General features: G+C 55.6%; 10 protein-coding genes across 10 annotated transcripts; 6 read left to right on the top strand and 4 right to left on the bottom strand.

The window, feature by feature from the left end:
* Positions 1 to 2805: 2805 nt before the first annotated feature.
* On the top strand, positions 2806 to 4970 carry B0H18DRAFT_931349 (cytochrome P450; the record flags this gene model as incomplete). The annotated part of the gene is made up of 10 exons (XM_048041727.1): positions 2806 to 2944; positions 3003 to 3100; positions 3155 to 3246; positions 3303 to 3620; positions 3680 to 3930; positions 3988 to 4054; positions 4112 to 4312; positions 4372 to 4635; positions 4697 to 4758; positions 4822 to 4970. The coding sequence occupies 10 exons, from the start codon at positions 2806 to 2808 to the stop codon at positions 4968 to 4970; spliced, it is 1641 nt and encodes a 546-aa protein (XP_047895209.1).
* Positions 4971 to 5810: 840 nt separating this feature from the next.
* Positions 5811 to 6990, top strand: B0H18DRAFT_953671 (Alpha/Beta hydrolase protein; the record flags this gene model as incomplete). Its single annotated transcript, XM_048042203.1, has 4 exons — positions 5811 to 5865; positions 5919 to 6016; positions 6082 to 6245; positions 6312 to 6990. 4 exons carry the CDS (start codon positions 5811 to 5813, stop codon positions 6988 to 6990), a joined length of 996 nt encoding a protein of 331 aa, XP_047895208.1.
* A 394-nt stretch (positions 6991 to 7384) lies between these two features.
* Positions 7385 to 9172, top strand: B0H18DRAFT_997984 (Alpha/Beta hydrolase protein). Its single transcript, XM_048045482.1, has 6 exons — positions 7385 to 7427; positions 7481 to 7679; positions 7749 to 7846; positions 7912 to 8072; positions 8131 to 8953; positions 9034 to 9172. Exons 2-5 carry the CDS (start codon positions 7622 to 7624, stop codon positions 8759 to 8761), a joined length of 948 nt encoding a protein of 315 aa, XP_047895207.1. The 5' UTR covers positions 7385 to 7427; positions 7481 to 7621; the 3' UTR covers positions 8762 to 8953; positions 9034 to 9172.
* A 499-nt stretch (positions 9173 to 9671) lies between these two features.
* B0H18DRAFT_1093996 (uncharacterized protein) lies at positions 9672 to 10942 on the bottom strand (the record flags this gene model as incomplete). Its single annotated transcript, XM_048032363.1, has 1 exon — positions 9672 to 10942. The coding sequence occupies exon 1, from the start codon at positions 10680 to 10682 to the stop codon at positions 9672 to 9674; it is 1011 nt and encodes a 336-aa protein (XP_047895206.1). The 5' UTR covers positions 10683 to 10942.
* An 845-nt stretch (positions 10943 to 11787) lies between these two features.
* B0H18DRAFT_997980 (uncharacterized protein) lies at positions 11788 to 12710 on the top strand. The gene has a single exon (XM_048045481.1). It carries the CDS (start codon positions 11808 to 11810, stop codon positions 12573 to 12575), a length of 768 nt encoding a protein of 255 aa, XP_047895205.1. The 5' UTR covers positions 11788 to 11807; the 3' UTR covers positions 12576 to 12710.
* A 2127-nt stretch (positions 12711 to 14837) lies between these two features.
* Positions 14838 to 16782, bottom strand: B0H18DRAFT_220991 (NAD-P-binding protein). Its single transcript, XM_048037184.1, has 5 exons — positions 16655 to 16782; positions 16127 to 16606; positions 15691 to 16072; positions 15556 to 15625; positions 14838 to 15495 (listed from the first exon to the last, which is right to left on the bottom strand). Exons 2-5 carry the CDS (start codon positions 16500 to 16502, stop codon positions 15232 to 15234), a joined length of 1092 nt encoding a protein of 363 aa, XP_047895204.1. The 5' UTR covers positions 16503 to 16606; positions 16655 to 16782; the 3' UTR covers positions 14838 to 15231.
* An 18-nt stretch (positions 16783 to 16800) lies between these two features.
* Positions 16801 to 19118, bottom strand: B0H18DRAFT_997976 (uncharacterized protein). The gene is made up of 4 exons (XM_048045480.1): positions 18782 to 19118; positions 18440 to 18715; positions 18257 to 18385; positions 16801 to 18205 (listed from the first exon to the last, which is right to left on the bottom strand). The coding sequence occupies exons 1-4, from the start codon at positions 18891 to 18893 to the stop codon at positions 17070 to 17072; spliced, it is 1653 nt and encodes a 550-aa protein (XP_047895203.1). The 5' UTR covers positions 18894 to 19118; the 3' UTR covers positions 16801 to 17069.
* Positions 19119 to 21067: 1949 nt separating this feature from the next.
* On the top strand, positions 21068 to 22380 carry B0H18DRAFT_997966 (cleavage and polyadenylation specific factor 5). The gene is made up of 8 exons (XM_048045479.1): positions 21068 to 21157; positions 21219 to 21245; positions 21297 to 21470; positions 21526 to 21706; positions 21802 to 21877; positions 21977 to 22049; positions 22102 to 22143; positions 22203 to 22380. The coding sequence occupies exons 1-8, from the start codon at positions 21138 to 21140 to the stop codon at positions 22222 to 22224; spliced, it is 615 nt and encodes a 204-aa protein (XP_047895202.1). The 5' UTR covers positions 21068 to 21137; the 3' UTR covers positions 22225 to 22380.
* Positions 22381 to 22698: 318 nt separating this feature from the next.
* On the top strand, positions 22699 to 24219 carry B0H18DRAFT_874274 (glycosyl hydrolase family 61-domain-containing protein; the record flags this gene model as incomplete). Its single annotated transcript, XM_048040341.1, has 6 exons — positions 22699 to 22825; positions 22878 to 23038; positions 23115 to 23268; positions 23319 to 23389; positions 23458 to 23619; positions 23689 to 24219. 6 exons carry the CDS (start codon positions 22699 to 22701, stop codon positions 24217 to 24219), a joined length of 1206 nt encoding a protein of 401 aa, XP_047895201.1.
* A 117-nt stretch (positions 24220 to 24336) lies between these two features.
* Positions 24337 to 25953, bottom strand: B0H18DRAFT_1117538 (NAD-P-binding protein; the record flags this gene model as incomplete). Its single annotated transcript, XM_048033603.1, has 9 exons — positions 24337 to 24444; positions 24511 to 24806; positions 24886 to 24961; positions 25025 to 25218; positions 25275 to 25348; positions 25402 to 25437; positions 25497 to 25663; positions 25733 to 25767; positions 25833 to 25953. 9 exons carry the CDS (start codon positions 25951 to 25953, stop codon positions 24337 to 24339), a joined length of 1107 nt encoding a protein of 368 aa, XP_047895200.1.
* Between the last annotated feature and the right edge of the window lie 1454 nt (positions 25954 to 27407).

Raw genomic sequence — 27407 nt, 5'->3', positions numbered from 1 at the left:
AACATCAAATGTGACGAGGATTTCGGGGGCGTTGTGTATGCTCACCGGCGGGGAGGCTCTTTTCGTATGGGTTTGAGCAGCCTCAGCGCTGGAGCGTTAACATCGCTACGCGACCGCAGGTGCACCGCATGACTCAGGCTTGGGACTGAATTACTCACGACGTAGTACCCCTTCTTTACGCTTGCTCCGGCGACGAGATATGCATTCGCCGAATGTACGCGTACAGTTGGCCTGACCCGGGCCACCGATGGTTAAGTACCGAAGTCAAGATTGACATCTAAAGACGCCGTGTGGACGGAGGGAAGGAGATCGCAGTCATAGACCCTATACTTCCTATACTTCTCCGTCTCTGATTCATCTAGAATGCATTGTCACGTTGAAGTTAGGGCCTCTTCGGACCCACGAGCATTCCGCATCGTTGAATGAGCGGTGGAAATATGTTCTAGTCAGTAGTGTTGACGTTCTGCGAACCGAAAGTTGACATGCCGTCCAGCGGTCACACGAGGAGTGAGTCGCCCAAATCATGTCCCGCAGGCACCGGTGCGACCTGAGGGCCTGCGAACGCGATATAATCAACTCGTGCCAGCCTTTCTCCGTGTTCACCGGCTCTTCAGAATCACACGAGGCAATTGTAGGAGCCGAGCCTCTTACGAGCCGACAGAGCTCATTCTCGGAAAGACTGCGAAGGGATCCTTGAGCAACGCGCATACATAGACGATTCAAGAGACTGACCACTGTATACGACGGTTCCGTAATGTGCATTGAGTCAGTGTGCAACCTGCTTGCGAGCCGGGCTGAGCATTACGCGCAGCGAGGGCAGAGAAGAGCTAAACAGACAAGTCGATGAGTGATGGCGCAATGTCACATCACGCACAGACAACGAGCGCGGCACGAACCAGTCACAACGGGCTGTCAGACCAGATGGACCTTTGGTGCGTCTGCACCAGTGAGGCAGCTCTTTTCGTAGGAAGTGAGATAGCGCCGAGCGCTAGAGCATCCGCGATGCTTCTCGATGCAACGGGGAGCTCATTATCATATTGCCAGCACCTACACCGAGCTATGCCCGCCTCGTTCTCCTGCATCGCCAACAATGAAGGCCAGGGTCTCGAATTCTTCTCCGTCGTGGGGAGGAAGGTCATGGTGCTGACAGGCTCTCAGCCGACGCGGCTTGCGGTATGGTAAACCTGCTGTGAGCGATGAAACCGTGCCAATCGGAGGCTTACCCTGGCGTACGTATACATGGTACCTGCTGTATGTGCAGCGGCACAATCGACCGACTCGGATCAAATCCATGCGCTCCCGGCCTATGGACCTTTGAAGGCCGAGGTCTCGGAGAAAGCATGTCTGAGAACTACGCTCAATGAGACCTGACGAAAGCTATGCAGACTTGGACGAGTGATTTACCTATACCGCGATGCCCGATGAGTCGGAGGTCACGTACCACACACTGATTCAGCACGTAATCCGTTCGCTTCACGAAGCCCGGCGAGAGCGAGACCGGGAGGCTGAGAACTCACCTATAGCACGACGATTCGGGCAGCTGGATCACCGTGCGGGAGACAAGCCCTATCAGATGCACATGTGAAGGTCGGACGATCCGAAACCAAACTGAATAGTGGAGTGATGTCGTGACGATGGGGTTTGGGTACTAGCTAGTAGTACTCGTGTTCCCGGCTGGCCGCATGACCAGACACTGTGCTTCGCGATGAGGGCCATGAGTGGCAGAACCAAGCTCGGATGCAAGAATGGGACATCAATATGACGAGGCCTTGTAGAATGACAACATGCTTTGACTCACGACTTAGCATCGGACACTGATACTGTATGACTGTAGCGATTTGACTTTGATGTTGGAGCTGCGTAGGCAGGGTTCTGCATTAGCACATCGACGTATGCGCGCTTCTGGGGTCTGGGCGGAAATGACATCGTAGAGGATCCTAGTACTTGTATTGAATGCGCGCTGGCATGAGCTTCGTTCTGACATACTGTGCCGCCTCTCTCCTGTGTTTGACAATGACACGTTAAGCAGTTGGCATGCATACAGACACACCTTATGTCTGCCATACAAATTTGTCTTCGACTGCGCTTTGCTATTTTGTTCAAAGTTCGCGTATTCAGTTTTGAAGCCAGGTATGTAGTAGCCAGGTACAGGTGATGCGTGTTGCCGACGGGCTGTTCCGGTCGCAGTCCTGACCGAGTCTCTCGGGCACGCTAGACTCTAGTTGCGCGCGACGCGGGTTTGACGCGGGTCGGTTCGATCTCATCGGCTCGCCTGCAACCTGAAGTGATCCTCTACAGTCAGCCTACTTACCGGTCGGAACGCGACTTGACGGCGTTTGCGACAATCATCGTAACAACAACAGCAGCATGGCCGTGCAGTGTGCGGGCTGGCGCCACATTCCGTTGAAGCGCGGCGACTCGGATGGCACAAACCCGGGTTCATGCCCAGGATGGAGGAGCCCGACCTTTCAAGGGCCTGGGCGTCACTTCACGACAGCTTCCAGAAGTCTGCAATTTACCCAGCGATACCCACTGATCGTCGAATCTCGCACAGATTGCCGCCTTACCATTGGGCAGCATGATGCGTTCGTCCGTGCCGAAGCAATGGTAATCTAGAGACCAAGCAAGCCGTGATCGTATGAAATTGGCTATACAACACGAACGCGCCGACCGTGTTTCCCTCTGGATCCCACTCACCCTCCGGCCAGGTATATATACTGCCATCTGACCCATACGCTCCCTACCAACCTCCTCGTTTTTGTCTACTGCCGTCTCTCTTTCTTTTCTTCACTTACAGTTGACATAATGGGCCTGCTTCTCAGTGTTCTGCGCGTAGTCGCGCTTCTTGGTACGGCATACGTGCTCTTCAATGTCTTGAAGAATTACTTCAGCCGTTCGCCCCTGGACAACATCCCCGGTCCCCCGTCAGGTCATTGGTTCAAAGGTGCTTATCAACACGTTCTGTCCCGACAGATGATGACCCTTACACCGCATTACGATAGGGAACCTGGGGCAACTCTTCGATCGTGCTGGTTGGGACTTCAACCATGGAATAGGCCTCAAATACGGTCCTGTCTTGAAATTACATGGCATGTTGGGGGTACGGCGTGCCTGGGTTTCATTGCTACGAGCAGATCTCTTACTTCGAACAAAGACCAGGCAGCTCTTCGTATTCGATCCTACCGCTCTCTCTAGCATCATCGTAAAGGATCAATACATATATGAGGAGGCGCCCGAGTTCATTGCGTAAGTCCGCTCGCGTCTGATCCTACAAACACAGTCTCATCACTGTCCATTATCAGCTCAATGCACTGCATGTTGGGCGACGGTCTGCTCGCTACCCTTGGGGAACGTCACCGCAAGCAACGCCGGCTCTTGAATCCCGTCTTCTCCGTCGCGCACATGCGACACATGCTTCCCATCTTCTACAACATAACGGCCAAGCTCCAAGAAGCCATTGCTGTGCGAATCAAAGCTGGCCAAGAACAAGTCGACGTCCTCGACTGGATGGGCCGCACCGCGCTTGAGCTCGTCGGTCAGGCCGGCCTAGGATGGTCCTTTGACCCACTCGTCAAGGACACGGTGGATCACAATCTGGGTACCGCCGTCAAGGCTATCGTGTGCGTCCAGTCATGCGCTTCCAAGTCTCACTCCGGCTCATCTCTTGTGTAATTTGCAGCCCGACTCTCTTCCCTCTCCGTCTCGTCCGACCTCTCCTTCCCCTCGCTACGAAGATTGGCCCCCCGGCTCTCCAGCGCAAACTGATTGACCTCATCCCCAACGTACAGTTGAAGCGTGCGAAGCAGATATCCGACGAGATTCAGAACCACTCGCGCAGGATCTTTGAGGAGAAGAAGCGGGCGATGCGCGAGGGAGATGAAGCCGTCACGCATCAGATCGGTGAGGGCAAGGACGTCATGAGCAAGCTCAGTAAGCATCTACGACACCCATGTCCGTGAACGCGACAGCGCTGACAATTCGCCACAGTGCAAGCGAACACGAATGCTTCTGAGGAGGACAAGCTGCCCGAGGACGAGCTGCTCGGACAGATGGCGTATGTCTTCCCGTTGTTTGTGCTCGGCAGCTATCTGAGCACTGACCCTGCATGCAGTACGTTCATCTTCGCCGGCATGGACACGACCTCGAACGCGCTTGCACGAACACTCGATCTTCTCTCCAAGCACCCGGACGTCCAGAACAAGCTCCGTGAAGAAATACTCGAGGCCGTCCGCGAGCACGGCCCCGAGATCCCGTACGACGTTCTCGTCGAGCTGCCCTACTTGGACGCCGTCTGCCGTGAAACCCTCCGTCTGTACGTCGCGCTTACTTTGCGATAGGGGACGCAAAATACTGACCGAGGTCCTGCCGCAGGTATGCTCCCGTCCCACACTTAATCCGGAAGACGCGTCAGGACATCGTCATGCCCCTCTCAACACCGATCCGCGGCGTCGACGGTACACTTATCAACGAAATTCCCGTACCCGAGGGCACGATCGTCCACATCGGCATCCTCGCGTCGAATCGCAACCCGGCATTGTGGGGCCCCGATGCCGCGGAGTGGAAGCCCGAGCGCTGGCTGAACCCCCTGCCCGACGTCGTCAAGGACGCGCACATCCCTGGCGTGTACTCGCATCTGTGAGTCGCTACGCTTCTTAGTGCGATATAAGGGTCAGCTGACTAGATTAATTTGCGACAGGATGACCTTCTTGGGCGGCGGACGCGCGTGCATCGGGTTCAAGTTCTCTCAGCTTGAGATGAGTAAGTCTCTAGCGTTGTGACACATGGGTTGCCGGGCACTGACCTCGATCGCGCCTGTTGCAGAGGTAGTCCTGTCCGTGCTCCTGGCAAACTTCACCTTCGCTCCGTCTGGCAAGGAGATACGCTGGAATGTGGCTGGTATCCAGTACCCGACTGTTGGCATGAACCTGGTACCCGAGCTGCCGATGAAGCTTGGGTTCGTCAAGGCTTGAGGTGCGGAATGTCACAGATACACAGGAGGGACGATTCTCGCTGCAGACTCGTTCATCGACGTTTGTACTGGAGCGACGACAGATATTCGCTTAGCCATACATTTTACATTTTGACCTCTTATATACTGATTTGATATGTTTCAGTAGCTTTGAGGCTGACATCGCCTGAAGCGCTATCAACATATTCCTCCAACGGTGTGCACCAGCTAACGGGCGCGTATCCTGACTCGTGGCTGGGACAGTGAAGGAACCTGGTACACGTCCCCTCAGAGTGACTATGCCTATTGATCGCACTCCGCACTCGTTTCTTCTCGGTCCTAAGATTCGAGAGTCCTCGACGTGCTTGTACTTGTGGGCCTTGAAAGCTGAACTACATTGCGACCGTACGCCTTCTCTCCCTCCGGCGATCAAAAACCTATACAGATCCGTTCATCAGGATACTTTGAGGATCCTTCCATCTCAGCAAACCGACGGGGTACGCGAGATCGCTATGCCGTGACACCGGCGGACTCGGACGCACTGCAGACGTGGCAATCAAAGCGATTTAAGATACAGTTCAGGGGCGGCCTGCGAAGAATCACTCAATGGGGCTAGTACAGCTTCTCAGATAGCATGACCAGAGAGCATCTCAGGATTCAGGCCTTGTGAGTTTCGGTGCGTGCGTGCAAGTTCAGTTATTAGATGCGAATTTCACATCGGAACTGTAGCGGCAACACTTCGCGATAACATTTATAGCAGAAACGCTTGCGCACACAAGGCATCCGACCAGGTGCCACAGACCATCTCATTTGACTTGGTACTGTGTCAGGACATCTTGTGTCCATCAACCGTCACTTCAACATGGATGTCGTAGCGAACATGAAGGTCACGGCAATTCGTTTGATCAACACGTCAAGTAGGTTACTTCACAGAACCAATCAGTCGATATCCCTAAACACTGGCATGCAGCAATGAACGCCTTCGTGCCTCACCTTGAGAAGCGTAGGGCAGAGATAGAGGGTGTCCATGTGAAGACATTCAAGTACGGTACCGCAGAAAGGCATATGGTATGTATTATACAACCTATATCAAGGCACAAGCTCGAGTCCCCAGCTGAAGTGGTATTCCCCAGCTAGACGTGTATTATCCACCTGAGGATATTTGTCCTACAAGCGGGAGGAAGATACCTGTTCTCCATTTCTTTTATGGCGGCAGCTTCGTGCGCGGTTCCCGCAGGCTCCCCCCACCATACGACCTAGGATATGCGAGCACAGGAGCTTACTTTGCAAAGCGAGGGTGAGTGGGCTGCACCTATTCTACTAGCAACGCAGAGTGAACGACCTATACTGTACATCGATCTAGGATTCTCACCGTCATCGCCGACTACCGTCTCGTGCCCAATGTGAAGTATCCGCAGCCAATCGAGGACGTTAGGGACACCATCAGTTGGGTGATCGCCAATGGAGCGGACGAGATCGTAGGTCAAACCGGTATTCAAGCGGACTTCGACCACGTCTTCCTGCTGGGACACTCTGCTGGAACGATCTACATCTCCACCCTTCTTTTCCATCCCACGCTGTTGACACCTCAACTGCGCTCACACATCCGCGGTATCGTTCTGAAGAGCGGGATGTTCAGGTTCCCGCGGGACAAGCGTATGGGCCTTGAGGATCCGTTGCTCCAGCTGTACGGCAATTGGTTCGAAGTGGAGGCGAATATGCCGATCGCTTTACTGAACCAGGCATCTGACGAGGTCTTGAAAGGATTTCCAGAGGTGATCATGTTGGCAAGGGAGCAAGAACCTGATGGGTTCTTCGTAACCAATGAGGAGCGAGTCAGGGAAGCACTGGAGGCGAGGCTGGGAAGAGATATCCCGCTAAACTTTATGAAGGGGCATAACCACATCAGTCCGCATTGGGCGCTGTGGAGTGGCCGCGAGCAGGAGAAGAATGGGCGGAGGAGGTTACCGGATGGATTCACGACAAAATTGCGTCAGCATAATATGTGTCTAGCTCGAGTAAATGCCGTGGTATACTACTGATAACTCACCTGTGGCATTTGAGAAGGGCCACCAACTCAAACATCTCAGGCCAATCATTCCTCGGATCCCACTGATCAACCGTGACAAATGCCTACTACTAACAGTGACATCCGAAGTCGGCGGTACTTCCAGTGAATCATGGGCCAGCAATGGCTGTCACGCAGTCTCCTCCCCATTCGCCGGGGGTAGAGGGGCGTAAGAGTGTACTAGTACATTGAATGCTTTGTGTCCGAGCCCCTCTACTCTCAGGCTGATCGTGACCGCCACACTCAGCCACATCCCATCAAAACTTTCTATCCCCGCCCGATCTTGAATCTCCGTGATCTGCTGATGTCGCCTTCAGAAAACTTGAAATGAAGGTCGCGGTACTTACATAGATCAAACCCCTGAGGCCTGAGGAGCGCGAAAGACCACCAGTGTGAAGTGTTGAATATATAGTGAGTATCAATATGTCAGACTCTCATCAAACACGGGAAACGGACACTGCCAGTGTACATGTACATATGACACCGGCCCAAATCCTCGTGGGATTACGAGAGCAACACAACGCGTTCCCGAGTCGCATGCCCACAAATGCGAACGTGATGTTCTCTTCCTCTCCCGGCCATCACGACCTCTGAGAGCAGCCATCATGGACATCATCAAGAACCTGAAGGACGTGACAGCTATCCCATTCATTCACCAACCTAGTACGTACCTCACCATACATCGTGTTTCATTGCATCGATATGGATCGCCATGATTAACGTCGCATCCAGTCCGAGACGCGTTCTCGCCACAACTGGAGAAACATCGCTCGGACATCGAGAGCGTCAAGTCAAGGACGTTCAAGTATGGCAGCACGGACAGACATAAGGTGTGTGTTACCACAATTGGTTCGCAAAGCGCATTGTAGCTCTTAACGTCAACGACACCGATCAGCTAGATGTCTATTATCCTCCGGCCGACGCCATCCCTTCGACTGGCAATGTGCCGGTGCTCTATTTCTTCTATGGTGGCGGATTTTTCGAGGGCGATCGCAGGCTCGCGCCGCCGTATGACCTCGTATACTCCAACACTGGTGCGTACTTCGCCAAACGCGGGTGAGTAACGCCTGTGGATGCTTCTTCATCATAGAAGTTCACGATCGCATTCCCCTAGGATGCTGACCGTCATCTCTGACTACCGCCTCGTACCTTATGCCAAGTTCCCTGAACCCGTCGAGGACATGAGGGATGCCATAGGCTGGGTCATCGCGAACGCAGATGAGGTGCTCGCCGACAGCGGCATCCAGGCCGACTTCGACCACGTATTCCTCATGAGCCACTCCGCTGGCTCAGCCCTTTCGTCCACCCTTCTCCTTCACACCACTCTGCTTCCGCCGAACGTGCGCGCCCGGATCCACGGCGTCATCCTCCAAGGTGGCGCGTACACCTTCAAACGCGACGAGAGCACGAGCCCCGACGACCCGGTTCTCCAGCTCTACGGTAGCTGGGACTCTGTCGAGGCTAACATGCCCGCAGCGCTCCTGCGAAAGGCACCGCAGGAGCTACTGGCAGGCTTTCCCGAGGTCATCGTGTTCGTGAGTGAGAGGGAGCTGGATGGGTTTACCGAGAACAGTGAGGACTTCACGGAGACGCTGAAGACGAAGTTGGGCAGACAGATACCGATTGTCAAGATGAAGGATCATAACCATCTCAGCCCCCACTGGGCATTGGGCACGGGAGAGGGCGAGGAATGGGCTGACGATGTTACGAAATGGATTAAAGATAACGCGCCGTCCGCGAAATAGTGGTCAAGGTGCACTGTATTTCCATGTGTCAGCAAGATTGACGGAGAGTTGAATAATTAGGCTGGATTGTGTGAGTACCAGTGTCAAGCCAGCCATACTGCCCCGTCGCGGACGTATGAAGCACCACCTCTCCAGTCATCCCAGTCATCTTACCCCTATACGCGCGCATGTTGGGCCCCACCGCTGTTTGTTCTATCGTTGACCAAAGCGAAGGCGATGAGTTATATTGAACCAACGCAGAACGGGGTATCGCGACATATACACGCACTCACTGGAGGGGACGAGACCGCATTCAATCACTACCAGGAGCAAGACGCTGCATGCATGCTCGCACACGTAAGAACGTACCGTCTCAGCAGCTCCAGCCCTCTGGGTGCGCTTAGAATGAATCAAAATTTTTGCAGGGCGTAGGGGACGAGCAACGCAAGGGCCGCGAGGTAAGCGACGATACGCTGTCATGGACAGGTAAGCGGACTTTCAAACCATTGATACCAATTGTGGTACCCACCAATACTTACCCGCAAGTCACTCATGTTACTCCTCCTCCTCTGTATCTGATCTCGAAAGCCCGTCACATTTATTCATTTGGGAAGCTACATCAGAGCTACTTAAGTACATGAGGATTTTACGAATAAACCAAGCCAATAATCCGTGTGGCAGTTTTTTTTTTTTTTTTTTTGTGGAGCGTTGCGCCTTTGGGCGCTGGGTCTGGCAGTCGACAAGTCGACCCCAGAGTACCCGCTAAAGATCGGGGGATTGGAACCCCGGTTGTTTTATGGTAGCATAGTAGCATATTGTGCATGTGTTTATATATCTGTTTGTTCACCGTTGAGGAAATGCTTTTACGCACTGTGTGTGGGACTCGATAATTGAGCTTGGTCGTCGTCTTTGCACATCATCATCGCGCCAACTAATCTCCGATGTGCCTCTCCCCTGTACGCGACCGTTCTGGCTCTATACCCACTAAAACCCCAACCTTTCCTGTCGTCCAATCATAAGGTAGGTATTTTTCGTTCTTCAATACCCCTTTCCATGTGCTTTCTACTAGTGCTGGTTTCAACGCTTTCTTTCCATATTTTTTGTTATTGGTCATCTTGCAGTCGATCGTCAGTCTTTCATTTATTGCGTTGAGCCATTTGTTTGTTATTTCATTCTTCGATGAGTGGTGTTCCCCGTTAGACTGGATGACTCGGGCGTTTCGTAGCTTCCATATCAGGTATGCCGCTTCCGATACTAGGATCCTATAGAGTCGTGCGTCTCTCTTCAATATCTTGCCTTTCTCTGTCTTGAACATCGCGTTCGCACATCCTAGGATCCCGCCTATCAATGGCTTTGTCCATTTCTTGTTTTTCATTTTCCATAGCTTTTCTGTGAGTTCCCAAATTTCCTTTTGTCCCGGGGCGTCGCATTCGGTCAGTATGTGTTGCATTGATTCTTCGACTCCACATATCTGACATTCGTGTCTTGCTTGCAGCTCCTCCGAGTAGCTGGGTCGTAGCCAGTTCGATCCAACCATGTAGGCGTCATGTATAGTCATCCATAGGAAATACCTGATCTCTCTCCTTAGGTCTTTGTTTCGTATTCCTGTCCAGATTTGGGCCTCTGATATCGATCTATCATGGTGCGTCTCTGCGAAATCAATGATTTTGACGATGTTCAGTACCGTCCTATTTCTTTGCTTATAGGTTTGCATTGTTTGTTTCCGGATGCCTCTGTATGCAAGCTTCTGGGTGAGTGTTGTTAATTTCGCTCCCGAGAGCTTCAGCGTTGCAGGTATCTCAGTTTTCAGGTCGTCTATTGTTCGTTTGCTTGCTCCTTGTCCGGCGAGTCTATCTGCCTTTTCGTTTAATTCATTTCCACTGTGTCCTTTGACCCATTTCATTCTCGTTTTTTGGCTCCTGGTCCTGAGCGATCCTATCATCGCCTTTTCCGTGTGGCAGTTCGAAAGATGTATTCGGTGTCCATTTCCGTACTTATGGACGACGTCATCCTTGCGTCATGCGTGGCTTTGACATCCAGCACTTTCCATACATAGCAAGACAACTTCCAAATCTGTCCAACGTTCGCTCTCCTTGGCCGATTTTGGTGTGCTTCTACGATAGCTCTTCACATGCCATGGCATCCGTGATTTAGTATTTAAACAGACTTCAAACCCGATTCGTCTTCATCGATTCCCCCTTCCCTCTCTCATCAAGAGCTTTGGCGATGTATCGTCGCAGCCTGAGTGACGCAGCCGAGCATCAACCGAGTACATCCCTGGGACTTGTGACAAGTAAAACATATGATATCAGTTCGAACAGTTAAGGGCTCAGATTCCGCCTGTACGCTTCCTCAGCAGCCTTTCTGAGCTCACGCTGTTACTCTGTCAGTCGAATAGGTTCGCGTGCGCCGTGTGGAGGCCTCGAGGGCCTTGATATGAGGCTAGTCAGTGCTTATGACGGTCATGCCAGTGATTTTTGAGATAACAATACAATACTAGCAGGTGTGCCACCAATCACAGGAGTGCAGCGGTGTTCATTTTTGCCAAAAATATCACAGCTTACTCCGCGTCGTTGGGACCCACACAAAGCGCGTACAGGAGCGGAGGTCGTCGGATGTTGGCATCCAGTGAATCAGGACACTAGTACTGTGCCGCTTTGCCTGGGCCACCGTAGCCAAGGTCACCGCTGCCTGGCCGTCGATGTCCGCTGCGTTCGGTAGTCCCATATCAAACCAGCTGAACTCCGTCTATGTGTGTCAAAGGCGTGACGGGATCGACTTACCTGCCAGAGGAAGGTGAGCAATGCTCTGGAGTCTGGACGGGAAGGGTGGCTGAGAGCCCGGTCCGATACAGCTGTTCACGCTACAGAGGGCAAGATTCTGCAAGACTCTGGACAACTGTAGGGGGGCTCTGGCGCCGAGGATATCGTGACTGAACAGTTCAGTTGGGCTGTCGCTCCCTCTGACACTGTCACAGTCATATTGACACTGGTTTCAGATTGTTTTCAAGAAGATATGTTTAGGACCTGTATAGGACCGTGTGAGGAGGAGTTTGAACGTGCGACAAATGAAGTCGCATTCGGCCGAGAGGCATGGATGCCATGAGGCTCAGCGCTCGGCGCCAACTGACTCCTTTCACTGTGCCACTACTATCATCGTCGCGGGTGCCCACTGGGCAGCGCGCCCTCCTTCGCCTCTCCTCCCCTCTGTGATACCCATGGCCGCCGTTGCGCAGGGCCCGAGCGAGCGCGACGGCGCGTACTACCAGGATGCGCCGTACGAACCCGACCTGGCATGGAAGAAGGAGCTCCGCAGGCGAATTTCCGAAGCGCTGCAGCCTCTCGTCGACGAAGCGAGGAAAGAAAAAGAGATGCACTATGTCACCACTCCCACTAACGACTACGAACACACCAACAATGAGAACGTCAAGCACACTTATGAAGTCAAGATGACCCGAATCCGACGCAAGGCTCAAGAGCAGTTCGACGCCGAAATGCAGTACGAGCGACAGCTGCGTCGTCTGGCTGCGGGCGCCCCACCGGACGACGGATGGTCCGAATCGCTCTTGCGCGAACAGCAAAGCCTCTGGGACGCAACTCGCAAGGCAAACAAGAGCCAAGATCGCGCGTCCTCGCGTCTTGCCTTTGGAGGAAGCGCCAACGCCGTCGCCGGACCATCGCGCATTGGCCTCGACGGATACGCCGCTGGCGATGGTCCTTCCTCCGTGAGGTACGACTCCGTCAGCGGAGGCTTCGACGATACGACCCGATACCCGCGATGGGCGCACCCGGCACAGCCTCAACCACGGCGCGATGGTACCATCCCCTCAGATTAACGGAAGCAGACATCTGACCCATTCGTCAGCAGGTGAACAGTCGCGCAACGACGCAGATCCTCTCCGGTCGGCGCTAGAGCGGTGGATTCCGCGGATGGACGAGCCGACCGGCCTACCGCACAATTTTCCGAAGAATCCATCCAAACTCGGTCGCGCGCACATCCCCAGCGACCTCGAGAAACCCGCTGAGACCCCACGCCGTGCTGGTAAGCAGGTTGCGGCTACCAACGACCACGACGCGTCGGGTCCAGACGACCTGCGGTCCTTCCTAGCCAGTGCGGAGTTACAGCTGGCGATAGGCAATGACGTCCAGCAGACGCCGCAGATCCCTGTCCAGTTCACCCACGTTTCGCACCTCTACGATCGGGCACAGTCCGTCACACCACGGCCGATCCAGCGACCGGTCTCGCGCATGGCGTCGAAGCTCAGCAACGAGGTTGAGACGCCACTCGCTGCGCCGGAGGTCACGCGCACGGACAGCTACCTGTTCGCGTTCATGCAAAGCACCAGTCACGCGGCCGCGTCGACGCCACAACCCCCACCGGCGGCGAACACCACGGCCTTCAGCATGCAGGTTATCGATCCGCGGACGTTCACCGTGGACGACGAGACGCGCAGCATCCAGAGCCCGTACCAGCCTGCGTTCGACCTGCCCGATTTCCGCCCACCGCCCCCGATGTCGAACCAGACCTCCACGAGCAGCCAGTCGTCGTCGCAATCCGCGAGCCAGTCTTCTCTGCAGTCGTTGTGGCAGTCTGCCGGAAGTCGCGCGGATTCGAATCAGGCCGAGCAGAAGTCGCCGAGGTCGGACGAGATGGTGGTCATTGCGTCCGACGAAGGCGACAGTGACTGGGAGGCCTCCGGCTTCGACAAGGACGAGCTCGAGCAGATGATCGAGGCCGAGATGAGCAACTTCGGTAGTGACAGCGCCACCATCGTTCCGGAGGTACTCGAGTCCGTTGTGCCTCCCACCGAAGAGCCCCCGGTGGACGATCCGCCTATTCCGCGAGCGCTACCCGAGGAGCCTGAGGAGATCAAGACGAAGGCAAAGGGCGGCAAGGGCAAGAAGAAGGAGGAGGCGCGGCGCAAGGAGCTGGAAGCCAAGCGGAAGGAAGAGGAAACGAAGCGGGCGGCGGAGGAGGCCAAACGCAAGGAGGAGGAAGCCAAGCGGAAGGAAGAGGAAGCCAGGCGCAGGGCAGAGGAGACCAAGCGGAAGGAGGAAGAGGCCAAACGTAAGAAGGAAGCGGAGACAGTGAAGGCTAAGCCTCTCAGTGCGCAGGCGCGTCGAGCAGCAGCTGCAGAGGAGAAGAAGAAGGCCGAGTCACTTCGTAGGTTTGAGGAAGAGCAGAAACGGCTGGAGGAGGAGCAACGGGCTGAGGAGGCGCGGCGGGCTGAGGAAGAGCGGCGGAAGGAGGAGGCGCAGAGGAAGCGCGAGGCAGACGCTCTGACCGAACGGATTGGGAAAGAGAAGTTGGAAGCCTTCATGAAGCAGCAAGACGCTCGGCACAAGGCTGAGCAACTTCGCAAGCCTGAGGACAAGCAGCGCGCACTTGAAGAGGCGAGGCGGGTGGAGGCGGCGCGACAGCGAGAGCTCGAGGAGGAGGAGAAGCGCAAGCGAGAGGCGGACGCGCTTGCTGAAAGAATCGGCAAGGAGAAGCTCGAGGCCTTCATGAAGCAGCAGGAGGAAGCTAGACGTCGTTTGGAGGGCCGCCAACGGACTGACAGCTTCAGCCGTACTCCTTCAGACACAGCGAAACCGCCCATTCCTGTGGCCAGAGACGCCAAGGAGCCTCCGAGGAAGTCTGCGTCCGAGCCCCAGATCAAGAAACGCTCAGTAACGTTCGCCGAAGAGGACTCGAAGGATCGCGAAACCAGACTGGGCGCCATGGAGGAAGCGCTGCGACGTCGCGAACAGGAGGTCCGGCGGCGCGAAGAGGAGGTCGCTCGGAAGCAGCAGGAGGAAGAAGCGCGATGGCAAGAGGAGGACAAGAGGCGGAAGCCAGGTGCGCCGCGGACGAAGGCCGATGAGCTGCGCGACAAGGAGAGGCAGTTGCGCAGACAGGCAGAGGAGAATCAGAAGAAGGAGCAGGAACTCCGCAAATGCGAAGAAGCGCTGAACCGCCGTGCGGAGGACTTGCTCGCCAAAATGAAAGCTCAGCAAGAGGAGTTCCGTAGGGAATGCCTCCTCATGGGCATGACCCTAACGAAGTGATACGTGAGTACATCATAACTGAGACTGCTACGCGCTGTTGACCGTCTGGACGTCTTCAGCATCGCATAATACCCGTTTATATATCGACACCTAGAGTTCCGTCTATCTATATCGATCGCCCCGCTTTTCTTCCCCCACTTCCTTGCCTATCCCCTGGCTATCGGGCTATACTACACAGACATCTAATCTCTCTACGGCAACGTCTGACTGTTACTGTCTATATCTCTCCCCCGCCTGTCTCACTGTAGCGTACACTTTCCTTCCCTCTCGTCCTACGTCTCGTCTCGTCTCGTCTCTCGTCTCTCGCGACCGCTGCATCGTTGTATACCGCTGTGTTCGCTTGTTACTGCTTTGTTAGGTTTCCGTGCGTAATAGTTTTCTAGTGCATGATGATGTGGATAGACTGCTGTTGATACTGGACTATGCTCGATTATGACCATCTATTCAGGACATTCCATCGTAGTCTGCTACAATCGTCCCGATGTTCTCTCGCTCCGCTCTGCTCGCGACGGCAGATGCAATGGCGACGTCCTGTACACCAACACCAACGGACTTGAAGATTGTGACGTCTCCGGCCGCTCGTACCTCGCGCACCAGCTCGTCCTGAGCGATCCACGCTGAGCCACTGGCGTCGGGTTGTACCAGTTCCCCGATTTCAACTAAGTCGGATGGCCCGACTCCTGCTGTGATCAACTCACCGGCTTCGACCTACGAGAAGACGTGATAAACGTGAGTTCTCGTCGACCAAGCATTGCATAGGGTGCATACCAGACACGCTGCGCGAGAGTCGACTATGATCTTACCGGCGCGTTTGACCAAATCAGTATCGATTTCGTGCCTGCGGAGAAAAGAACGTATTAGCCTGAGTGCGCAGGTCTGCATGAGACGTAGAGTTTGACTCACATCTGCGGTGTGTAGGAGCCAATCAGACACAGATGAGCCCCAGGCTTGACGTATTCGGAGGGGAAGAACGGAGCAGTCGAGGACGTGGCGGTAATGATAAGATCGGCTCCTTGCACCGCTCTGCGAAAGGCCACGTCCTGCGCGTCCTTGGGCAGAATTCCTGCACCAATGCCAACTCCCTCGACCTCAGCTTTCAAGGTGGAGACGAGGCTTGATAGCCTTGAATTGACTGAGCGGTTGAAGATCGTGCATGACGTGATCGTTGGGAAGTGCTTCAGGAAGAGAGATATATGCGCAGCGATTTGAGCACCTGCTCCGAAGGCCACCAGTTCGCGAGGCTGCGCATCGGGGACGAGGAGCAAGCGAGTAGCAAGCAGTGATCCTAGACATCAATACGTCGTGACTCCTCGTCGTATCCCATGCGAAATGAACGTACCGGCTGCATTTCTGAGCGCTGTCAGTTGTCTGGCATTGACAAGTGCCTTGACTGCACCAGATGTCTCGTCCAGGACAAGCGTTGTCCCCGGTAATCCAGCCTCTCTGACCGCTTGTGGCGCCGTAGAGGTAGGAACGGATACTACCTTGATGGCGGTGCCGAAGGGCTCGATGCGCGAAGGCATGAACAGCGCAGTGTGGTTGGTAACAGGTACGGAGATGCGATGAGGCTGGTGCATTCCTGAGGCATCGCCAGTGGACTTCTCTGCTTTGGACAAGCTATAGAAGACCTGTGCCATGAGATCAGTCAACTCCTGGGGATTGACTGTCGTTGCGATCTTGGCGACATCCTTGGCCGACACGACCAAGAGCGCCATTGTCTATAGCGCAACAAATGGTCTTAGCCGTAGTCTGGTCTATGTCAGTTGGAAAGACATGGCCCTTCGAGCATGAAAGCGAGCGCTTTGACTCGGAGTCATGTCTGTAGCAATGATAAGCCAGATAAGGAAGGCGTAGTATTCTGTCAGACCTTCGTCCACTGATCTTGACCGTTGTCCATTGTAGTGGATGTAGCGAAGTTTAATGTACGATACTGTACTGCACTCGGAGAACTTGAAGACCATGTTGACCGAAAGAGACTAGCCCGGAAAAAGATGTTGAAGTGTTGCGATGCTGATACAGCGCTTGAAGAAAGATAGAATTCGGTACAGCAATACAAAAGCCAGAAGTACACCAGTATGACGAACGCTTCGCAAGCAAACCACTCTAGATAAGATCCAGTTGAAAGTCAGTGAGGGTATAATGGGTATACACGCCGGAGCTTCTGATGAAGTCCAGCGAACTCCTGCGATAAGTTCCGCGCGAGATCCAATGAGTAATAAGTTAGGGTATCACGGGTATAAACGATGGTAACTCTGACTTCAATCCACAAAAGCTGTTCAATTTCACTTGCCCTTAGAGCCGCGCTTGCGGCCGGTCTTCTTCGGCCGCGGTCGTCTTGGAGGCTCAGCAGGCGCCTCGTCATCCGACTCTATGAGAGTCACCGAGGGGGATCGGGTATCCTCCACCAGGTCAGGAGTAGGCGCACCCGAGGACGGCAGCTCAAGGTCGTCTGCGGTTGGCGGATAGTGTATCAGCCCTATTCCTGGAGTGGGCGCCCTAACGAACGGGCGACGGGTGGAGGGAGCGGCCGTATGGCCTTCGCCAGCATCCTCACTGAGCCTGCGACGCACGGCCCTACTGCTCTCTGTCGACCAACCAGACGCAGACTGGAAGTCGTCTTCCTCCCGACTGCGCTTGGTACCGCGACTTGACGATGAAGACGAGGACGAGCTGGATGCTTCAGACGATCCTGATGCTTCCGACGATCCTGGTGAGCTCGACGATCCTTGCGTCCAGGATGCATCGGACGAATCGGAGGTATCGTCCCCGTCCGCCGCGCCCGCCATGTCTGCATCGTCAACGAACTCGTTGATGTCGGCAGGCCCAGCCTCTGCGGGCTGCTCGCCCTCAGGCCTCGGGCGTACGACACCGCCCTCCCAGTCTTCGTCCTGTCGCCACGCACTGGTCCTCCTCACCCCGCGCACGATGCGACCCAGACGCTCCTCGAGCTCGTGCGCCTCCCTGCGGCGCTGTTCGGCGACCTCGGCGATGGCGCGGAGACCCTCCTCGGTGGACATGAGCTGGTTCGCGAGGCCCTGCGCGTCGAGCACGTCGAAGATCGCCTGTGTGCCGCCCGGTGTCGCGAAGAGCCGGCGGAGGAGCGTGCGAGCGTCGCCCATCGTCACTAGCGCCGTGACCCCATCAGGGTGAGACAACACCCGCGCTGCGTTCGCAGCGTAGTCGTAGGGAGCGTCGGGTTGCGGGGCGGCTGGTGGGTGTGGTGCTGGAGGCGCAGCAGCGGACGGCACGGCAGGTGCGGCGGCAGGCCTCGGTGCGTTGCTGGGACCCGCAGTAGGGACCGGCGCGGGCCTCGGTGCGTTGCTAGGACCTGCAGAGGGGACTGGCGCGGGCCTCGCAGCACCACTCGAGGCTCGTCGAGCATAAGTCGACGCGGGAGCTGGGCCAGGAGCGGGAACGTCTGCGGGCTACAGTCAGCAGCAGACTAGGTGGCGAGTATGGAGGTACATACAAGGTTCCGCTGCATTCTGCCTCAAGGCACGCTGCAAGTCGCGCTCGCCGTAGAACGCGAACTCACGACGCAACGCAGAGTCGTCGGGCTGTCGGACTATTGGGATCGGGACCGAGCTGGGGCCACTCCCTGCCAAGTATCAAAGTCAGTGTTGTGGCGTAGACGACAAAGGAGGGCTCGTACTTGGTCGCGGCGGCATGCGGTTGGGGAAAATCGATGCGTACGATGGTGGTGGCGGCGAGTAAGGCGGTGGCGGTTCGGATCGACGACGGGGGGCCGGGTGCTGGGAGCCAGAAGGCTGCGGGTTGTGAGCGGCGGTGAAGCGGTCTAGCGCCGCCGCCGCTTCGCGTTGCGCTGCCGCCGGTGCATTGGTGGTGTACCGGAGGAACCCGAGCACGGAGTCCCGGAGCCCGGGGTGTAGCATGGAGTTCCAGTTGATGCCGAACCCAGCGTTGTTGTCTGCGATCGCACCGTGCAATTGTCAGAACGCGACGCAACCACAGCAGTAGACAGTAGCGAGCGTACCACCGTCGCCATTGTTATTGTTACCGGGGTTGCTGTTGTTAGTGTTGGTACCGCTATTGTTGGTGGCGTTGCGGTCGCCAGTGTTGCTACCATTGCCAGTGTTGGACGGCATCTTCAATGGCTACAAAGAAGACAGTTGATGCTGAGACGAGTGGCGGGAGAGGGTTGCTGGTATGCAGGAGTGGAGGGACCGAGTTCCAAAGTGCAGCCCTTTTATGCGGGCTCTGCGGCACCTACGCTTTGACCAGTGGCGAAGCGCCCAAAACGAGCAACAAAGAACGCGTGTTCTCCAGCAAGCGGCGAGCTCAGCGAGTGGCGGTGCCCCCCGAGAAGGGAGCACTCGTCATCGCACGGCAGCGACGCCTTGGTACTTCTGACCGATGGTACGCACATGCCTCATTCGGGGAGGGCGACACCGGTACTTGTCGGCGGAGAAGTAGGTCGCAGTGCCACACACTATTCCTTGTTCTACCAAGTCCTAGGACTCTTGAGTCGCGACCGACCGTCGTTATAGGTATTCAATGGAGCCACAGGCAGTGGCGATTGTCAGAAGCTCTATTGTGTTGATTATCAACCGTAATCTAACAATAAGCCAGTCGTCAGCCAGCTACTATAAAGCGAAACGAGAGAGCACATTACAAGAGTACCGAGGAGTATGGACTCCTAGCGAACCCAAAGCGAAGCACTGTTGCACAAGCCGAGATTGGCCCGGACGATCTTTGTAGTACACCCTGATCCGACGAGGGGCGGCTCCGCCAGAAAACGTGTTGAGAGACGGACGCTTTGGCCTCCAAGCATGTGCTTCGACTGTGCCTTTGCCTCCCGGTAGCCTCGTGTCATGATCCTGTGTAACGTACGTGCTTTCGCTGTGACCCTGGCCGCACAGTGCACGCGGAGGCATCGCCACCGGACTAGAACCGCGCTGGGTGGCGTAGTCTCAGGAGAAGCATGCAAAGAGATATTTCTGAGTAGGCAGCCGTGCGGAGACTGAGTGAACGTAGCAGTAGGGCGCGAAGCTAAACAGGTCGTGTCACTGTTGCGCGGCTTTATCAGGTTCGCTGCATTACTGGCTACAGTACAATGCCCGGCAACCCAACCCTTCGCTTCGTATATATGAGCGACCATATTTCATCCACATCAATTCACAAGGAACTCACCATTTCGTGGCCGGCACATTAGTAGGGGCATGATACAGCACTAGCCATGCAGGGGTTTGAGTTACGCCAGCCAGCAAGCTTGAAGCGTTCGAGAACGCGTTTTGCGAAGTCATCCCAGGGAGACATAGCCTTCAGGTCCTCGCGATGTTCATTCCACCAGAGAGTAGCTGACCGAGAGTACCTTTCCTCCGTTTGGCGCTTGTCACACCGTGAACGAGTCTTCAGAGCAGTTAAGCCACGTCGTCACCGACATCGCATCAATCAGCGAGGTGAGTGATGGAATATCGACGCGCGTCGTCATCACGGAGCGTGCGAGGGCGACGGATCTGGAGAACGCGTGAGGGTGTGCGAATGCGAAGGACTGCGTGCAAGAACGACACGCGAAGGGGAGACGGGTCGGAAAACAGACGTGGGGGGCGTACCAAGACCGGAAACAGCGTGCACAGGAGCAGACGCAGATGGAAGATTGTCCGACGCATTTGGAGCGGGCTATATGCGCGGAGGTGTTTGAGCGCGAGAGCACGTCAGGCGACGTGGTTCGCAGGCGGCCGCGCGAGCGAGCGGGGGCTTCAAGAGCGTCGAGAAGTGGTAGTCTACGTTAGGCAGTGGTGTTCCGGGTAGATCGCGGGGCCTGTGAGAACGCCAGAGTCACCGAGATTGCTTGATGTGAGGTAGAACCCAGAGCGAGTGAGATGAAAGCGGAGGGTCCCGCAAGGCCTCCGGATACCACACGAAGCCTCTCGCGCAACTGTATTGGGCAGTGAGAGCACAGACTACAGAACGACATAAATGTAGGCCATTCCAAGGTCAAGTATTGCCTCTGAACTTTTGTCCGTACGATGGCAAGCCTCCTAAACTGGTGCTGGAGTAAATCGGTAGCTTAGTTGCCAGTGTACCTTTCGGGGCAGCCCCTGACGCGCAAAAGGCAATACAGAGCGACGCGGGCGAGAGCCATAGCATATCTGCCGCGATGCAGTGTTCTGCGCACACTGGCACAGTCGTTGAGCAAGGATGAAAGCGAGAGAGCCGCACTGGGTCACGGTTGCGATCTCAAGGTGTGACGTTGTGACGCGACGTGTCAGGATGTGACACGCGCAAGACCGTGACAGGCGTTCTCACTGTCCCGTCTACTCATCCCATACAAGTCGCACAACTCCCTTTTTCCTCTCCTTCTGCCGCCTGGTCTATTAGAACAGAAGATGTCCAATACAATTGCATTGTAAGACTCTGTCGACTGTTGTCAAGGATAATTCCGGAGCTCATGCTACTCGCTGCTCCAGGTATCCACTCTCGAACTTCACGTTCAGGTACGTCCTACTCTCTGTAACCATTCTGTTACTGGAGCTTTCCCCTTACAGCACAAAAGAGGCGCAACCAGAGGAAGACCCTTCTGTCTCTGCACGGCTCCAGAGGCTGCAGAACAACTACGAAGACTTCGGCATGCGCAGGACGGTGGAAGGCATTCTAGTCGTACACGACCACGGGCACCCGCATATACTCATGTTGCAGATCGCGAATGCCTTCTTCAAGCTGTCTGTATATGAACCGTTTCCTTTTGCTGTAAGCGCTCATTATGGTGTGCCGCAGACCCGGAGACTACCTGAAGCCTGGCGAAGACGAGATCGAAGGGCTCAAGAAGCGTCTGGACGACCGCCTTGCGCCGCCCGCCGAGTCCAAGCAATTCAACTCCTCGCACGGCGTCGACAACGAGTGGGAGATCGGTGATTGCCTCGCCCAGTGGTGGCGCCCCAACTTCGAGACCTTCATGGTGCGTGTTTTCACCCGTTGTGCTACTTTGCCGGAGCGGGATGCAGGATTCTCATGGTCACCGTGTACATATTCTCTGCGATTCTCAATGTGTAGTATCCTTTCATCCCTGCGCACATCACTAAGCCGAAGGAATGCAAGAAGCTGTTCCTCGTGCAGATGCCCGAACGCAGTACGTACCCTCTGAGCGCCTTACCTAATCGTTTGAATGGACTCACTGACGTATATGTGTACTCTTCACCTTCTGGTGCCTGCTTCTTCGATCCTACAGAGGTACTCGCCGTGCCGAAGAACATGAAGTTGTTGGCCATTCCCTTGTTCGAGTTGTACGACAACGCTGCTCGGTACGTGCAATCTTCACCTATATGAACGCCTCCCGTTAATGTCCCTGCTTAGATACGGGCCCCAACTCTCTGCCATTCCGCATCTCCTCTCTCGGTATGGTGAAGCAGATTATTCGACTGCCGTTTCTAACTGAACGCTCTCGACTTCTCTAGGTACAATTTCATCTACCAGTAGTCGCCCGTCGAAAGTCGATTTGCATGTCCATTCTGTCGTCGAGAGTCCTATGTTGTTCGCCCTAGCTGTCATCATGTCATGATTCATCCACCCCGTCGTTCGCACTGTAGCATACAGCCAACGTAAAAGTATACGCCTGGTCATCTTTCGTTCCAATCTGGCGCGCGGGTCCTTGGGTGAATGGTGCTCAGATGTCAAGGGGCGGCGATGGTCACATACGTGAGTGTTTTGGTGTCGGATTCGAGACTGGACTCTGGACTGACAACACATTCGATTCTTGACTAGCGACGATCCCGCGAAGGGAGCTTGCGCTTGAGTGCAGTCACATCACGTCTTCTCAGTCTGAAACATAAGGCAACCCCAGACACTTCTGCAAAACCGGCATTATAAGGACATCCAGCGTCGCACGTACCCTCAGGTGTCGCTGCGCGAACCATCATCTTCTCCATTTTGCACATTGCGTATCATTCTCTAATGTTGCTAACTCTCTACGTGACTACCTTCATCAGTCTCGCCTCGCACGTCCACGCCCACGGCTACGTCAGCAACGTCACCGTCGACGGTACGGTCTACCCCGGAAACGCACCAGGCCACTACACAGGTGCAGTACCCACTTCTCCTCACCGCGAGTGTTCTGACACGCATATTCGTAGTGGCCAGCCCGATCCGGACGGTATCGTCCAACAGCCCGGTGACAAACGTGTCCAGTCCTGACCTCGCCTGCGGGCTCGGCGCGGTCAACGCTGCCCTCGACGCCCCTGCCTACCCGGGCAGTGCGGTGAACTTTACGTGGGTGTCTGGAGGAGGCGGGAACGTGCGTGTCCCAGTCATTCACGCAATGGGCGCTCGATACTGACGTATGGTCTCTACACACGGACGTCCTTCCTCAGTGGCCCCACGAAGTCGGGCCGGTCCTAACGTACATGGCCTCCTGCCTGAACGTGACCACCTGCGCGGGCTTCAACGCATCCGCCGCGGAGTGGTTCAAGATCACGGAGGACGCGAAGCGGGCGGACGGCGCGTCGTGGGTTCAGCAGCTCATCAGTACGCTTCCACCTCGTTCTTCACGCCTCTATGACTGACTGGATGGATAGTGGAGGGCGACAGCTACAACGTGACGATCCCCGAGGGTCTCACGCAGGGGGCGTACCTCATGCGGAATGAGGTGAGCATGCGAGAGTAAGTAACCTGATCTGCACCGGCTGGCTAATCCATCGGTACACGACGACCCAGCTTATTGGCTTGCAAAACGCGATGTCGCCCGGCGGCGCCGAGTTCTTCCCGTCCTGCACGCAGCTCCGAATACTCGGGAACGGGACGGAGGTACCTGCGCCGAACAGTACTGTCCGGTTCCCAGGGGCGTATAACGAGACTGACCCGGGGGTCCTCGTCGATGTGAGTCTGTTCCCAGCGTGTCCCCTGTCGCGCTCCTTGTGGCAGTGCTAACTCGGTGTGCGGGGATAGGCGTACACGGACCCGGACACACCGTACGAGATCCCGGGTCCTTCGCTGGCGACGTTCGTGGACGCAAGGAGCCTGGACGAGACGAACGGTACCTTTGCCATGCCTGCAGCTTCATCCGCCCCTCTGGCTTCGTACACACCCCCGACATCACCTATATCTCCAGCCTCATCGACGTCTCCAGCCCCATCCACGCCTCCAACCTCATTTGAACCCGAGCCTTCGGACAACGTGGATGACGTACCCTCAGCGCCCTTGCCTCCCATCTATCCACTCCCCCAGGAGTCCACGCAAAGCTCCATGAGCACCCCAAGCTCCGTGCCTATCACCGCGCCGCTTCCCACAGGTCTCGGAGAAGCACCGCTGGCCCCAGTACCCGTGTCCCCCACTCCAGTTCCTGGTCTCGCTTCATCTGAAGATGGCCAGGCGCAGCTATGGATTCCGATGGTGGACGCTACGCCTATGCAACCTGAAATGCTTGAGCGGCGGGCGCGGCATGGGCATAGCAGAGTCATGGGCAGGATCGCGCACTAGGTGCATAGCTTTTACCCTTTACGGCTCACGCAGATGTTATGTCTAGAGATGCATAACTGACAGGGCTATCGCAGAAGAGTCCAGAATGTTCGCGGTCTGGTATAATATCCAGCTCTCCTATGCCTCCTTGACACTGTTCTCCAGGAAGGTCCACATCTTCTGGCCCAGCTCGTCGTCGTACGCCTCCGCCCTGCAGGGGCCAATCCGTGCCGTCGGGATCGCGTACTGTACGTGCGCCAGTCAGCACACAGTGCCTCAAGAAAGGGGCCGGGTGTGCGTGCGCGTACGCACCTTGCCGTTGTGCTCGATCGCCTCGGGTGTGGTGCCCGCCCAGAGCTGGGTGAGCGCGCCGAAGGGCGCAGGGCGGAGCAACAGTGTTGCCTGCCAGTGCGTGGCCGTATGTTGCACCAGGAATTCGTCGTATGTGTTCAATTCGTGTTCCATTTGTTGTGTCCCGTTATCATCGATCATGGTCAGAGACCACTCACTGAGAGAGGATGCAGAAGGTGACGTACGATGACCTTGTTTAGGGCCCCGAAGGCCGGGCAAGCTGAGGGAGTACCGCTGGAGCTCGGTCGCGATGCACCCTGTAGCAAGCGTCGACGCGTGTCAGCACGACCTCAAACCCTGCCGGCGAGACAGGAACGGTCGACGGACGGTACGTACCTGGATCCACAGATATCGACACGATCCCCTTCCCTCCATACCGCTTCGCCGCCTGGTGCGCCACGATCGCGTTCGCCTACCAGCCCGCGCCTCTCAGCCCACATCCTCGCTTGCCCTATCACTGAAAGCGAAAGCTCACCAGCTTGCTCTGAGCATACAATGCGTCCTGCGAGTACCGCCGCCGGGCCGAGCCCTCGCGGACAGAGCCGAAGTCAATCTTGCCGTACATCGCGGTGGAGGAGGAGGTCGTGATGACGCGCGCGTGGTGGTCAGGCGAGCTCTGGGCACCGGCGAGGAGCGCGGGCATGAGCAGCTCCGTGAAGAGGAAGTGACCTAGGGAGGGGTGATGAACTGTGCTGAATGGGAGAACTGGGGAAGAGAGCACGTACCGATAACATTGGTGCCGAATTGGAGGTCGAAGCCTTCCGCGGTGAGTTCGTCGATAGGCGGACCCATCACTCCGCTGACAATCATCCCTGTGAGGCAGAGGCATAGAGTACGGGGGGAAATACGCACGCATTGTTGAACAAGACATGCAACTCCGGTTCCTTGCTGAAGCATATGTGTGTGAGCAACAAGCCCGCCCCGGCCATGTGTGTGGGCTGCCATACCTCAAGAACTCGCTCGCTGCCTTCCGGACTGACGCCAGGCTGCTCAAGTCCAGCTCGAGGAAGATGGCGTCCTGTCCTGTCTCGTCTTTGAGGCGCTTGATGGCCGCCTCGGCTTTGTCCCTGTTCCGCGACGCCATGTAGACCTTTGCATTGCGTTGGAGTAGAACCTGTTATGACGGGAACGCCCTCACTCAGCCTCCATGTTCTCAACCACAAGCAGGTTTGCGCAGGGTTACCTTGATCGTCTCTCTTCCTATCCCGACATTTCCTCCTGCATCGCACGAGTCAATCCCCTGTGGTCAAAACGCAAGAGCGACTCGACAGATGAGGGCGCACCAGTCACGATTATAACACGCGCGCTGAGATCAGGTACGCTCTCTGCCTTGAAATCTCTGCGCGGAAAGAAAGTCCTCTTGGTCAACACGGACATGTAGTACGCTTCAGTGAAGAACCCCATGGCCAGTGATTGGTTGGAATCTCGGGTCTGATGCTAACGCTTCCAAATCATTCTGGAATGTGGCCTATATACTATGGCTGAGGATAGGTTCGGAGCAAGCCTGTCTCCGGGTCGGCCACGCTGTTCGCGGAGCACAAATCACCATGATGATACTCTCTCGAACTGGAAACGTCCGATCAAATGGGAGAGATGTTGCGTGCTATGCGTCTGAATTGCCTCTGCGAAGCGTCGTCACCGCGCTGAGTAATATACCTCTGGCGTCACTCATAACTCAAAGCGGGCGGCCACGCATGGCAGTGGAGATGCCACTCGATGCAGTCACCAAGGTTTAATTTTTTAAATAGCTTGAACAAGGTCGCGGTGGGGTGTGCTACCTTTAGGTCCCTTAAGGCGTACTCTAGTCCACAACACTGAAGCATAACCGGTTTCGTTCGAGGGCGTTGTGGCGCGCACATTACCCGATTTGGATGCGATCTGGGCCGTTCTGCGTACTTGGTCAGCCGTGCGCTCCTCAAGTAAGTACTGCGATCCAACTGCAAACAATGACAAAGTATACCATTAGCTTTTAAAAAAATTGACAATGTACTTACCCTGTGAAGCCCTGTGGTAAGCTGTAGTGTTAAGCTAGTAAGGGTGGTCGAAATTCAGGCAGACATTGGACCCGATGGTTAGGGCAAGTACAGCTTCCACATTTGGTACTGGCTCTCGTAAAACGCCCAAACACCGAAGGGCCTTTTCGCCGTACAAGGAGGCACGACTCTGTTAATGTTGCTGCTACTCAGGAGAAAACACTTAGTGAAGATGGATATTATGTGTGACTCCTAAACGGGTTAGGTGTCACCCGCGGCATGACCGTGATGTTCTGTCACGGACGCGCTTGTGGCGGAATAGTGTGGCTTGGTTGTGGCGCACCACCGCCGACTCGAATTCACCCTAGATACATCCCAAACCCATCGGTCGCTGGCAGAAGCGATCAATCCAGAAGGAAAATTGGCAAGATGAGGCAAGAAGACTGCTAGAGTTATTGGCCCATTGCATCTGCAGTCTCGCAGAGATGCAGCCGTCGCCCTGCGTGCCAGCAGTATGCCAGTGATGGCTTCGCCTGCGTGCGACATCAGCGATATCAATCCGGATGCTGGCCTCGTATGACCACTTCAAACACTTTGCTTTACTAGCGATGAAGTATCGTTTGTCCCCACTGCTTTTACGACCCAGCTCACCGATGTTTCACTACAGGGATCCTCGCGTAGCGTCATCCGGGTCCCAGCTCGAGTTGGCCAGAATGGCTCGCTGGAGTGATGCATATCCCGCAGTGAAGAGTTATCGCGCAGACGTTGAGCGATAAGAACGCCAAGGTCGATCAGCCTCACCATTATCTCCCAACGAAGCCCCGTGTCGCAGAAAACAAGGCTGTTGCGACGCTCGGAGAACGCATGATGATGAAGGACACCGCC

The sequence above is a fragment of the Fomitopsis serialis genome, assembly GCF_022376445.1.
Source record: "Fomitopsis serialis strain Sig1Antser10 chromosome Unknown B0H18scaffold_21, whole genome shotgun sequence".
Taxonomy (NCBI): Eukaryota; Fungi; Basidiomycota; class Agaricomycetes; order Polyporales; family Fomitopsidaceae; genus Fomitopsis; species Fomitopsis serialis.
The sequence above is the reverse complement of the archived record's forward strand: the minus strand, read 5'-3'. Positions and strand labels throughout refer to the sequence as shown.